The 14,293-nt window shown below is 43.6% G+C and overlaps 1 protein-coding gene across 1 annotated transcript in view; it reads right to left on the bottom strand.

The window, feature by feature from the left end:
• cep120 (centrosomal protein 120) overlaps positions 1–13,944 on the bottom strand; it is an 18,235-nt gene extending 4,291 nt beyond the window's left edge. Inside the window, 19 exon segments of the mRNA XM_017042833.2 lie at positions 5,977–6,075; positions 6,564–6,686; positions 6,803–6,964; positions 7,542–7,634; positions 8,211–8,300; positions 8,427–8,529; positions 8,531–8,567; positions 8,963–9,066; positions 9,157–9,339; positions 9,550–9,699; positions 10,430–10,589; positions 10,677–10,881; positions 11,174–11,398; positions 11,501–11,698; positions 11,931–12,079; positions 12,245–12,389; positions 12,838–12,952; positions 13,048–13,204; positions 13,740–13,944. Coding sequence (XP_016898322.1) covers positions 5,977–6,075; positions 6,564–6,686; positions 6,803–6,964; positions 7,542–7,634; positions 8,211–8,300; positions 8,427–8,529; positions 8,531–8,567; positions 8,963–9,066; positions 9,157–9,339; positions 9,550–9,699; positions 10,430–10,589; positions 10,677–10,881; positions 11,174–11,398; positions 11,501–11,698; positions 11,931–12,079; positions 12,245–12,389; positions 12,838–12,952; positions 13,048–13,204; positions 13,740–13,788 — 2,547 coding nt within the window. The 5' untranslated portion in view covers positions 13,789–13,944.
• Positions 13,945–14,293: the final 349 nt, after the last annotated feature.

Raw genomic sequence — 14,293 nt, 5'->3', positions numbered from 1 at the left:
AGGTTGACGTTTTACAGTCGTGATTCCCACAGCAGTCTCTGATAATTCGGTCATTTCTGCAGACAAGGTTCAACTGGGACTCAGTTTGAGGCGAGGCCTCGGTGGACGGAGTAAAACTGGAACGAGTGTTGAATGTTTGAATGTTTTAGATTAAATATGAGTGTATGATTATTACAGACACCAGAGCTAACGTTAGCTACAACAGTCCTGGCACAGACACCAGAGCTAACGTTAGCTACGACAGTCCTGGTACAGACACCAGAGCTAACGCTAACAGCAACAGTCCTAGGAAAGACACCACAGCTAACGTTAGCTACAACAGTCCTGGTACAAACACTACAGCTAATGTTAGCTACAGCAGTCCTGGTACAGACACCAGAACTAACATTAGCAACAACAGTCCTGGTACAGACATCAGAGCTAACATTAGCTACAACAGTCCTGGTACAAACACTACAGCTAATGTTAGCTACAACAGTCCTGGTACAGACACCTGAGCTAACATTAGCTACAACAGTCCTAGTACAGACACCAGAGCTAACATTAGTTACAATAGTCCTGGCACAGACACCAGAACTAACATTAGCTACAACAGTCCTGGTACAGACACCAGAACTAACATTAGCAACAACAGTCCTGGTACAGACACCAGAGCTAAGAGTTAAACCCAACAACAACGATTAGCTTTTAATGAACCGACAGTGAGGCCACAGAGAGTTCCCTGGTGAACTCTTTTTCAAATAAATAATAATAATAATAATAAAAAAAAAGCTCTGATGTTGTGATACAGGTCACATGCTGTTCAGAGACAGAGTCTGATGACGTCCGGCCCTTCATCTCCACTGAATAACTCCAACTCATACAGGTCGGACTACGGCAGTCTGTGCACAAGCTGTGAGCAGCAGAGGGACCGTCTACATGGGAACGACGGAGGTTTCAAACCCAGTCGGGGTCATGACCAAAAAATGACTCCCCCCCCGTTAGCCCCCACAGGTTCCCTGTGATGTCCTTCCATCACCAGCCTGTTCTTCCAGAGGTCAGGAGTACAGAGCAGCCGCGGGAGGACGGCTCAGACAAACACTTTCCTGTCCTCGCTCACATGTGGACGCACTTTTCTCAGCTCAGATGGAGTTTTTCTGAGCAGCCCTACAACCCGCACGTGTCCAGAGGAAGGTTTGAAGGACAAATTCTGAAAAAAAAAATGGTACAGGTACCAGAGCTAACATTAGCTACAACAGTCCTGGTACAGACACCAGAGCTAACGTTAGCAACAATAGTCTTGGTACAAACACCAGAGCTAACGTTAGCAACAACAGTCTTGGTACAGAGACCAGTGCTAACGTTAGCTACAACAGTCCTGGTACAGACACCAGAGCTAACGCTAACAACCTGAGCTTTTTGGGATATCGTAAATAGGTCTTTCCGACTACGTCACCGAAGGGCGGTCTGAAAATGATCTGGCAACAGCAACATTTTTAACATTTAATCAGAACCAAACGTTCCCGTCCTCCAAGAAATCAGTCCAGAATGACCAGTTTCCCTTTTCACTCACATCCGATCTGAGACAAAAACTACTGAAGCAATAACACGATATTTCTTTATGTCCATCGTTTGACCCGAAATCGCCTCATGTCTGGAAGCACCGGAGAGGTCGGAAGGTCACGAGCTGGATGTCAAATCGTTAAACCGCGGGAGTTTTGTTTTGGTACAGAGTGGAGTTCTTCAGATAAGGTACTGTTGGAGTGCAGTGAGGTTAAGTGTTTTCCAACTCGGGGGGGGGCATCGGCGTGTTCAGCATCAGCGCGTTCAGGGCTGCTCTGTACGTTTTCACGCCGATAAGCGGGAGATAACAGATACAGCAACATGGTCGAAGAATGCGGCCTGTGCGTCTGCGATAGAAGCCGGACGAACGGGACGGCACAGCCAGAGTCTCGGAGGATTCCTATTCGTCCAGGTCATGAGTTCTACGGCTCCTGTGAGCTCAACTCAACCCTCCCGTCCAGTCACGAGTCACACGATCCGATAAGTTGAAACAATGACGGAACTTCTGGTCTTCAATGTGAACGGTGCAAAGAATACTACAGTACACAGAATACTACAGTACACAGAATACTACAGTACACCGAATACTACAGCACACAGAATACTACAGTACACCGAATACTAACGACCGAGGCCGCGTACGGTATATGTTGTATCAAGTCGTATCACTCAAAGAAATTATACCCTAAATCAGGGGTCAAAAAACAAGGATACGTGTTTGATACAGACTTCCTGATCAACGTAGTAAGAATCATCCAGTAGTAGGCGCTCTTCTTACCATCGTTATTCCACTCATTTGAATATCATTACAAGTGGAACTGATTCAAACAGCACAGTAACGGTACCATTGTTGACCCTCTTGTTGATGACGTTTTATTTTTAGTAAGTACCACGTAGGCTACCAGGTGCCGCCGGATACCACGTAGGCCACCAGGTGACCCCGGATACCACGTAGGCCACCAGGTGACCCCGGATACCACGTTGGCGAACCCTAGTCTAAATATTTCAGGCAAATCTTCCAATGAAATTCGTTCTTCGTTCCAACTTACAAAAACTAAAAAAAACAGTTCACACGCGGCAGGGAAAAGAGTTCTGAAAATTACTGTGATAGTATGTGAAATCCTCTGATACTCCTGACCCGGACCATGCGGGACAAACACTCCGAGTCCACTGGGGCTCGGTTCAATTCCAGGAATGAACGCGCAGTAAAAAGTGAAACTCCCTCCGACATCTTACATCAGACACGTTAGTACAAACACGCCGCCAGCTTCGTGGGAGACCAGGAGTTCAGGACCGAATCCTTCGCTGGTACGAGAGGGAAAGTGGAACTTGTCAAATACCAGGTGAACTTCCACAACCTCGCGGTTGTAGTAAAAATACATTCAGCCAGATATTTTTTTCTCTACCTTTCCTCGATGACACACCAACGTTCTCTGGATACGCGGTATATTTTTGTAAAGACGTTGATTGTGTGATCGAACCCAATCCTAGCAGTCATTGGATGAGGACGAAGACGAGGTCACAATCTGGACACATGGTCTGGACACAGCAGAGACGCACAGGGAGGACATGGAAACTCCCTATGGCCCAAGTGAAGGAAACGACTTGTCGTGTTAGCGACAGTACTTTTAGCAGTACAAAGAATTCAGAGAGAAGTAGAACAATCCTAACTTCTCCGCTGCTGTGAAGTTCACAGTACGTACAACGACATCAGTCGCATACTTTCTGTGGGGTTTTATTTTTCAATCTTTACAAAAACTATAAAAATAAAAATGCCCCAGTGCAACCAGATTTCAGCTAACGATAGCTACAACAGTCCTGGCACAGACACCAGACCTAACGTTAGCTACAACAGTCCTGGTACAGACACCAGAGCTAACGTTAGCAACAACAGTCCTGGTACAGACACCAGAGCTAACGTTAGCTTCAACAGTCCTGGTACAGACACCAGAGCTAACGTTAGCTTCAACAGTCCTGGTACAGACACCAGAGCTAACGTTAGCTTCAACAGTCCTGGTACAGACACCAGAGCTAACGTTAGCTTCAACAGTCCTGGTACAGACACCAGAGCTAACGTTAGCAACGACAGTCCTGATACAGACATCAGAGCTAACGCTAACAACCTGAGCTTTTTGGATATCGTACATAGGTCTTTCCGACTACGTCACCGAAGGGCGGTCAACCAGATTTCAGCACTTGCGGCAAGTTTAATGTCTTTGTCTCAATATTTTTGCTTTGAAAGGGGAAAAAAAAAAGAAAGACCCGAGCTCCTTGTCCAAATATTTGAACTCGGGAACACAGCGGCCCGAGACTCTGATCTAATACTGCGCCGCTGCCTGGGGATATTAATTCTCACTCTGCCTCCCTGCGTGCCGTTTGGGGTTGAAAAGCACATCATTCCTCCGACAAGAATTTTTATGATCCAACATGAGGTAAACAGTCCGCCATGCGAAGCGCTGAGAGGAGAGAATAAATAGGCGCAGAGAGGCCCGGGAAAGCTAAACAAGCGCCGGCTTTAAAAAAAAACGCCGCAACGGAAAAAGACGGATGGTTGTGTAAACACAAAACTGATATTTTATAAAAGCGAGAGTGTGTGACGTCTGAACGGTTAGCGCTAAATGGCTTATTGCTTAATGCAGTCCCGGGGATGATTAATAGACAAGTGGTGACACTTTGTTCCAAACCCCCTTAGAGCTGCATAAATCACACTGTGTTTTCTTAACAGTGATGTGGCACTTAGAGAGGAGACGGGGGGAGGAGACGGGGCGAGACTGGGGGGCGGCGGAGGGAGCAGCTCAAAAGCCCGAAAGAAAAGAGGAGATAAGGGACAAAAAAAAAATAGCTGAAAGAACGAGTTACTGAGTAAAGACGACCACTTTTATCCTTGAATCACCAAGTAACGTGATTATGAAGATTAAACTTTAATGAAACCACACTAGGGGGCAGTGTTGCAGCTCAAAAGACGCACAGCTCCAAGTGAGAAGCGAGGCAGAGGGTTGACTACAGTTAGCGTAACCAAGCTTTTTTGGGAGGATAATGAAAACCTAGACCAGAGGTGTCAAACTCATTTTCACGGGGGGCCACATCGGCAAAACAGTTCCCCTTGAAGGGCCAGTTGTAACTGGAAGATTGCATAGTTCAGTGGTCCCCAACCCCAGGTCATTTGGTACTGGGCAACAGTGGGACACACTGAAAAAATTTGTTTAATTTTTTACTAATTTACTTCATTCAAACTAAAATCCTGTCTAATCAATTTACTTTCTTTATTTAAAGATAATCTGACAATATTTTAAAATAATATGTCAGTCATTCAGACACAAACGGAATAGAGTCTAAAAGAGTTCTCAGGTTAAGAAACTCTGCTGCATGGACTTTACTAAATGCTATTTGAGCTCCCGCGGGCCACACAAAAGGACTTGGCGGGCCGCATTTGGCCCCCGGGCCTTGAGTTTGACACCTATGACCTAGACCCTAGGTGTGAAGTATTTGGTAGGTCTGAAGTAAACTTTAATCTTTGGGTACTCTGTACAATTTCACTGTTGAGGCCTGAAAGAACCGACAAAGAGGAGACGTCGGCGGAGACGGACGAGGACAAGGAAGAGGACGAAGAAAAAAAAAAAAAAAGGATGTAACCAGCTGGTCGGTGTCAGTAACAGTTATTCATGTGTCAAATGAAGTCCCTGTGTGTGTGTGTTTACATTAGTCCCACTTAGTCTTGTTTGTGTGTATGTGTGTGTAAGAATGAGACAGAGAAGTGTTTTTACACTTTAACAAAAACACATGTCAGCCATCAACACACACACACACACACACACACACACACACAGCGGCTCCCTGTGATAACAGCCGTCAGTGTGTGTGCGTGTGTGTGTGTGTGTAATAAGTAACGTACACCACCGTGTTCAGGTGTGGCCTCTCGTTCACTACATCCCGTCTCGTCATAACAAACGTCACTCTCACAGGTTTTTCCTTCCTATGTTTTATCGTCGATGCGGGATCGCGGGCTGACAGGGGGCAGCAGAGTTCACTCTGCCTTTAAACAGAGCTGTTAAAACGTTCTGTCACTGTCAGCTCATCTCCAGCACGAGATTAAAAACCTGCGCTGACAAAAAGAAACTGCTCTGCTCCACTGTACGATGTTCATCAATCTGGGTTTTTTTTTGTTAATTTTCCCGATGGTTCGTGTCAACATGATGCGGAAAGTTTTTTACGATTTCACAAATCAGTGCGATGGCCATTTAAATATCACAAAAAAATTTGGTTTAAAAAAACCTCAATATATCGCCATGTCTATAGTATTGCAATATATCGCAATATATATAGCTGCCCTTGTGTCGTGATACATATCGTATCACGAGATTCTAGCTAATACACACTCCTAATAAGGTATGTACCGTACACATGTATACATGTACTCATGTATAAGAGTCGTACCTGTTTAAAGCGGGCCAGTTCTTTCAGGGCTCGTCCCCACTGCTGCTTGTAGTGGAGCTTGGACTTGGAGGTGGACTCCAGCTTCCTCTCCAGTTCCACCTTAACAAACACGACAACATTTTTACTTATAGTTATCGGATAACAGGTTTTTATACTCTCAGAGGCCGATTTGTTATCAGTTTAATCAAATATACCGTATTTTCCGGACTATAAGTCGCTCCGGAGTATAAGTCGCACTAGCCAGCCTAGAGTGCCCTCTAGCGGCCGTCAGTGGGAAAATAACAAACGTGTGAATTTTCAGTGGTACAGGAGTAGCAGATACTGGTACACGAGCCTAGAGTGCCCTCTAGCGGCCGTCAGTGGGAAAATAACAAACGTGTGAATTTTCAGTGGTACAGGAGTAGCAGATACTGGTACACGAGCCTAGAGTGCCCTCTAGCGGCTATTAATGGGAAAATCAGAAATGTCAAATTATATATTTTAATATATAGGTCGCAAATCCAGACAAAGGATAAAACAAAAGAGCGACTTATAGTCTGGAAAATACTTGTAGTACTCAGCAGTACCACTCAACATCCGTGGTTCACCTTCTCCAGGGTCAGCAGGTTGACCTCTGACTGCAGTCTGAACTCCGGCCTGATGTTCTGCTGTTCCCTGTAGACCTGGAACTCCTTCTCCAGCTGTTTGTACCGCAACTCTCCGTCTGAAATCTGCGCCACGACAAACCAATCACGTCGTCAAAATGTTTGACAACGTTTTTTTAAAAGTCACCATTCATGATCCTCCGCCGCCCCCGGGGGGGGGAGAGTTAAGGTGGGCTTCGTACCTGCTGCAGCAGTCGGCTCCTCTCCTCCTCCATCAGTCGAACCTTTTCTCTCTCCAGCGCCACCCGCTGGTCACACTCCTGCTGCAGCCTCCTGCCGCTCTCCTTCAACTCCCTCAGCGAAAGCTCGTGTTCCGCTCTCAGGTCCTTCTGTAACCTCTGAGTCTGGACACACAGACGCAAAAAAAACCCCCACAGTGAAGTACTCAGAAGTACTCACAGACAACATAAATACTTCATTCTGGTGAATCACTGTATATATATATATTTCTCTGCAGAGGTTTTTTTTTTGTGGCTGTGGTTTTATTGTTGCACTGACCCACAGTCAGCACTGACGACTGTGTTGTTACTGACAGCTTGGTGTGAATGTAAAGGCTGATTCTCATTGGAGCACGGCTTCCAATAACATCAGATGAAATTTGATTTTTTTTTTAACGTGTTTTAGTACTTTACCACTGTCCTCTGAGGGGGAATTACTCTCTGTTTCTAACCCATCCATGAAACACAGAGACGGACCAGCTGTGGGTTGAGTACCTGGGGTTCTGACTGAACCAATCACAGTGAGGGATCTGACCTCAGATTTAAAGGACAGGAGCCGCTCACATATTTGTGGTGGGAGTCAAAGCTGCTAATAGGGGGGGAGTGCTTTTAGCAGCACCGCTGGTACATTGTTACTATCTATTTTTTTTACATGTCAGTATTAACCCCCCCTCACTCCACTCTTTAGGTCATAGGGTCAGACCTGGAGCTCAGCCTCCGCCAGCTGTTTCTCCCTTTTCTCCAAATCCGACAGAGTCTTCTGAAGTTGCTCCTCCAGCAGATTGAACTCCACCTCCTGCAGAGGGAGAGACGGGCGGTCGGTCAGTCGGAGCTGTGTGTTTAAGGCCGGACGAGTAGACTGTGTGACGTCGGAACGTGAAGTTGAATCATTATATAAATCAAATTTCAATTATTATGATTATTAATGGTGATATTAGGAACAACAGTAATAATAATAATAATAATACATTGGTTTTTAATACAACTGTTGTTGTATTAAAATGTTTTAAATGTATCATTCCACATAAGTAATGTCTACTTTCTACTGAGAAAATGCAATATATATAAAAATATAAACATACATACATAGATATATATGTATATATACATCTATATGTATATATTTGTGTATATGTATATGTATATATTTATATAAATATATACATATACATATATACATATACATATATACACAAATATATATACACAAATGTATATACATATATACACAAATATATATACACAAATGTATATACATATATACACAAATATATATAAATATATTTATATAAATATATTTATATATATTTGTGTATATATGTATATGTGTATAGACACATAAATATATATAGACAGACAGACAGATATTCACCTTCTTCCTGACCACAGCCTCTCTCTCTCTGTCTCTCTTCTTCCACTCCTCGGCCAACGCCTGCATGTGACTCAGCTCCTTCTTCTTTAACTATAAAAACACGTGTCATCATCATAACGCATCATAAATCCCAGTGAACATTATGGTGCAGAGACCGCCTCCTCCAGCAGAGGGCCGACAGTTCCAGTCAAAGTGTCCTGTGTCCATGGTTTGTACCTGATCGTCAAACAGGTCCACCTGCTCCTCCTTCCACAGCTCCAGCTCCAAGGCTGCTCGATACTCCATGGTCTCTCTGGGGGCTGTGGGGCCCAGCAGTGGAGCTGGGTGGCAAAGGGCAGGGGCTTTGGGTGACAGTGGGTGAGAGGGCAGTTGTGCGGGGGCCACAGATTCAATCTAAGAGAAAGGAAAAAAACATCGTCAGCATAGCAGTGACATTGATGATGTGACCCAAGAGAAAAACAGCATATACAGTACATATATAAATACACATATACTGTACATATAAATATATATATATATACAGATATACCAATATATATACACATATAAATATATAAATATACACATATATAAATATATATATACACATATACATATATAAATACATATATACACACATATACATACATAAATTAATACAAAGATATACATACATATATAAATATATATTTACACACATATATAGCCATATATACACACACACACGTACGTATAGAAATATATATGTACTAGTATAAATATATCATTCATATAAGTCACCTGTGAAGAGTCAGTCACAATAACCTCTTTGGCTTTGATCAGACCCAGGTCTTCTAATGTGGCCACATAGGTGACCTCTGCGACCTTCTGAGGCGGACTGAAGGACAGAGACACGTCAGGTAAAGAAAGACAGACAGACAGATACCACCGTTGTCCTTGGTGACAGTTACTCAGAACAAACTCCTACCGCTGTGGTCTGAACACAGGTATTCTGTCCTGGTGCGTTTGTCTCCAGCTCTGTTCTCCCGATGACGTCAGAACTCGTTTCTTCTCGGAGCTCAGCAGGTGAGACAGCTGCACAGAAGCTCGTCCAATCAGCTGGTCCCTGCTGTTAGAGTCTCTGTGCCACAACTCCACCACCAGGGGAACTCTACACAAACACACGGCTCTCACACACTGCACTGAACACGGTCCTACAGCTCCACCTAGTGCCCAAAGAGGGAACTGCTTTACAAAACTTCTTTTACCATTGACTAACCAAAGATTTTATTTTATTTTGGGATGTCACCGATGACAAACAAACGTGCGCTTCCCTCCCTCTGTGACTAGGTGGTGCAAATGTGTCGGTGTGTGTTCCTACCTGTGGAAGGTGTCGTGCAGTTGCTGCGGTAACGTGGCAAAGTCAAAGGCACAGTAGGACTGAGGGAGTGACACCTCCATGTTCCTGTGCAGCTCCACCGGAGGGTTGGTCATGATGGGGGCAGCGCTGCCGAAGAACGAATATGAATACCTGAAAAAAAATACACACAAATACAGAGTATCGTTACTTCAACGTGTGAGTATACGGTACCTGTTAGTTAAAGCCCTTGTTGCAGAAAAAAATTGTTGTTCGAGTTGTATTATTTAAAGCAGGCCTCTCAAAGCCGTGGTTCGTGGGCTACTTCCGAGCCGCAAACCTTCAACATGTGGCCCGCACAACATAGACTAGAAAAAGACTATTTGTTGCAACATTTATTAATAAAAAAAAATTTGTTTAAAGAAAACAGATGTATTTCAGAATTATAAAATAATTACTAGTACAGTACATATATTTTTCTATATATGTGGTATATATTTATATATACTGTATGTACGTATATACATATATGTGTGTATATATGTATATGTATGTATATACATTTGGAGCAGTACATCATGTCACTCCAGTCGTTTAGCTATTTTATTTGAATTATATATTTATACACAGTACATATTTTTCTATATATGTGGTATATATTTATATATACTGTATGTACGAATATACATATATACGTGTATATACTGTATGTATATGTATGTACGTATACGTTTGGAGCAGTACATCATGTCACTCCAGCTGTTTAGCAAATTTATTTGAAACATTACAAATAAAACAAGTTGTTAAAGTAAAAAACAGTTTTGTTCTATCATTTTGTTACCTCCGTGCGGCCATTTTGCAGCAGGTGGATGTTTGTGGACATACGTGAGGTGAAGTCTCTCACCTGAGTGTAGCAGCGATGGCGTGCGTCAGGCCGAGGCCTCCCAGGCTCCGCAGGTCCAGAGAGAAGCTGAAGTGATGGGCCGATGGCGGAATGGAAACTTTGGGAGCGGATACACTCACCGACGACACTCCACCCTCATCTCCTGCCTCCGCATCTGCTGCTGGTTACATGGACACAGACAGGGTCAACGGTTGTCCCGTGGACGTCCAAACTCCCGACCTGAAACTTCCCGTCGTGTCAAATTCACCTGGTTCTTTAGAGCGATGAAGTTCTTCCAGTAAACTCTCTGCCTCACTCTCTGTGTGGGGGTAAGTGGGAGGATAAGGAACTGGAGTAGAGGAGTCAGGAGGTTTGTGGACTGGAGAGATGCCCTGCTGACCACAGGGGGCAGTAGTAGGAGGAGGAGGGACGGACTCTGCCTGGACTCCGCCTACATCTTTATTCCCCAAGATCTGAAAAGAAAGATTGACATGAGATCTTAAATCACTGATATATTAATAGTGACTTTTCAAATCGTGTCTCGGGGGCCACGTGCAGTGCAGACAAAACATCATAGTGGCCCAGTATGTGGTCATTGTAGAAATACAATCAGCACCATCGCCATGAACACAATGCTGTACATATCCCAACAAACAACCCGCAATGCATCACTTTTATTTTTGTTTCGTCCAGTTTATTAGCCGCAGGAAACAAAAATCAGTTTAATCTGGATTTAAAGTTCTATAGTCGTGAACAGTACTTCACCTGTGCTGGGACCCCCTCTCTTCTAAGCGCAACCGCCACGCTGATGGTGGGCTGCAGGTCGGCAGGCAGAAGCGGTAAACATCGTTTGGTTAGCGTCGGAGGTCTGAGCACAAACACCCCCTCGACCGTCGCTGCCTTGTTTTCCAGATGGACAGGAAGAGCAGAGAGCGCCGACAGAGAGACGTCAGTGCTGCCCAGAGAGTGGTTCCCACAGCACAGGTGGATCTGAGGGGGGGACAGACACGGCAGGACCTTTGACGTGATGACACGATGGAGACAACGACGCGGTGTAACACATCACGCCACATTAGACGTCTGAGCCCTGACCTGTAAACTGGGCTGGTGAGAGAGGAAGGACAGCAGGATCTGTTTGCTGCTGCGGATGCGGACGGAGGCGCGCTCCGGCTCAAAGTCAGGACTTAGCAGGTTGTGAAAAGGCTCGCTGGTGATGTCGTTGCCCAGCAACGAGTAGTAGAAGAAGAAATCCGAACCTTCAGCGGACAGCTTCGTGGTGCTGGGCATCAACTGTGAGGAATGGGGAAAACCAGTGTGACCTGACTGTTAGCTGTTAGCTATCACTGAAATGCCTCATGGAAATATCAAATATATAATATAACACTTTTGAACTGAAATTACAAATTAACCAGACTTTGTAAAAATTACATTATTTCAAAACCTTTTTTTTTTAAATTTCTAAAACAATGATGGTTGGCAATTGTGTAATAATTAAAAAAAAATATATATATAAATATCAGACCTGTTCAAGTTTGGAGGCAAAGGCAATGGTGACGGACAAGATGAACATGTCACTGCAGAGATCAGAAGGTCCAACCTGGTGGTAACCCTGGTCTGGGATCAGTACGGCCTCCAAAGTTTCTGGAAGTAGATCCGTTACAGCAGGAGAACCTGGAAGGAAGTTGTAGTGAGAAGAGATTCAACAAGTACGACTGTGGAAGTGATCACCTGATATTTGATGACTTGTTTTGACCTTAAAAGTAAAGTACAATAAAAGTGAAAAAAAAAAACAACAACAAGAAAAACATAGAAACCACCGCTGGAGGAGAAGCCGACCTTGTCGAGGTGGAGCCTTCCTGGCCTTGAATCTGTCGGGAGAGGGCTCCGTGGCTTTGCTGTCGTTCTCCAGTGAGACTCCAACAAGAAGTGCGGGCTTCTGTTTAGTGTATTTGCTGCTCAGCAGCGGGAACCAACGAGGCTCCTGGTGTGGAAACACAGAAAACATATTTCATAAGTAGATCAGGATCTACCGGTAGATTTCAGAAGGAGTTCTGGTGGAACAAGAGCCATTACATTTAATAAATGCTACCAGCGCAACATTTTTTTGTTTTTTAATAATTAAAACTATAGATGTAATTCTATTTTAAGATGCTAATCACTAGTGCTAATGTTAGTGATGGGAAGACCAACTATTTTTATTGATCCGAATCTTTGACTCTCGAACAGTAAAATGAACGAGTCGTGAACGAATCTTGAACTTCGTTCACAGCGAAAGATTAGTTCGCAGTGAGTGATTCGTGAGTTCAATATGAACAAATCTTTCATATGACTTGGGAGTCAGTAGTCACGAGTCATGTGAAAGATTCGTTCATTTTGAACGAATCACTCGCGAACGACACATCACTACTACTAGTGCATTAAACATGTACCTGTTTGCCCTCTTGCACTGACCGCAGGTCCAGGACGATGTAGCCGACGCTCTCTCTCTTCATGCTGACAGTGTTGACAGCAAAACACATGAGCTTGATAGGAGTCCTTTGAAGTCTGAGGAGACAATGCCATTGTTTTGTTTTTTTGTTTGTTTTTTTTAAGTTTCATTTCCACAGGTTAGCATTAGATGTCAGGGGGAAAATGTAGACCTGTGTTGATGCAGCGTCCTGCGGTCCAGTTCCCATGCCAGCTCGGTGCTGAACAACGGCTGCTCCCTGTGGTCCACCGGGTCAGTGGAGAGCTGCTCGCCATCGAAGCTGGCCTGCACCACTAGACTGAGGCGAGGATGAGGAGGAAAATGACGACCTGGAGGAAGACAGACATCTTAAATATCGACAAAAAGATGGATAGCTAGCTAGCTAGCTAGGGATAGCTAGATAGTTAAGAGATTTGTTAATCCGGAGAAATTAAGGAAACACACATTAAAACGATAGTCATAACCTTAGAAATGTCTCCTTCAAGAAATGAATTTACGTACGCAACTAAACAAACACAAAACAACTCCTATCAGGTCTCAAACTAAATAATAATAAAAACAGATTAGTTTGTACAACAAGTCATTAGAAAATTATTAATATATATGTATATATATATGTATATATATATATATATTATAAATTATTAAATTATCAACAAGAAAACTGTAAGTAGTGAAGTGCCCGGGCTGTTCATCAAATGACATACAAACGATTTTATGTTTGATTGAATTAGTTTCTTAGTCGTTCCTCGTCGCCGACAGGACTCATGTACGTAAACTAAGTCTAAAATGAGACAAAAAAAATGTTTTGAATACTTAAAACAGTTTAAGCTAAACTGCTCCGGTCGCTCCGCTTTTTCTTACCTTCCAAGATGGAAACAACTATCAGTAGCTGGTCCGACTTTGCAGCCATGTTTATTCACAACAAACTCATCCCTCGGTCTTGTTTAAAGCTTCTGAATTGCAAAAGAAAAAGAACTCCAAAACAAATCCGAACGCGAGTTGGTCGGTGTTCGTAGAAACCAACTGCCGCTTTGTTGTCACGGTTTGGCGCCACCCATTTTGTTTTAAAAACGGAAGTGAGGACGTTGACAGTGGCGGGGGCAGCGACCTCTACTGTCAGGGGGTAAAACTACAACAGGAACAACATTTACCTTGACCTCCACTTAATGCTGCTTCAGGCGCCCATCCATCCGTACGCATCCTTCATAATAAGTAATTACTTTAATGAAAAACATACGTAAAAAGACTATTAATGTTATAGAATATTGTGGTATTACATTTATGTTCGAACGACGCTATATGGTTAGCAAAACAACGTTGGTTTAAAGAGTAGGCACGATATATTAAAAAGATTAATCACAAAATGGCTGACGGGGCTGAGGGGTAGGCAACTGAGAGTCCAAACTTTTATATAG

This window comes from Cynoglossus semilaevis, chromosome Z (assembly GCF_000523025.1).
Source record: "Cynoglossus semilaevis isolate Cse_v1.0 chromosome Z, Cse_v1.0, whole genome shotgun sequence".
Classification (NCBI taxonomy): domain Eukaryota; kingdom Metazoa; phylum Chordata; class Actinopteri; order Pleuronectiformes; family Cynoglossidae; genus Cynoglossus; species Cynoglossus semilaevis.
This window is presented reverse-complemented; position numbering and strand designations above follow the sequence as displayed.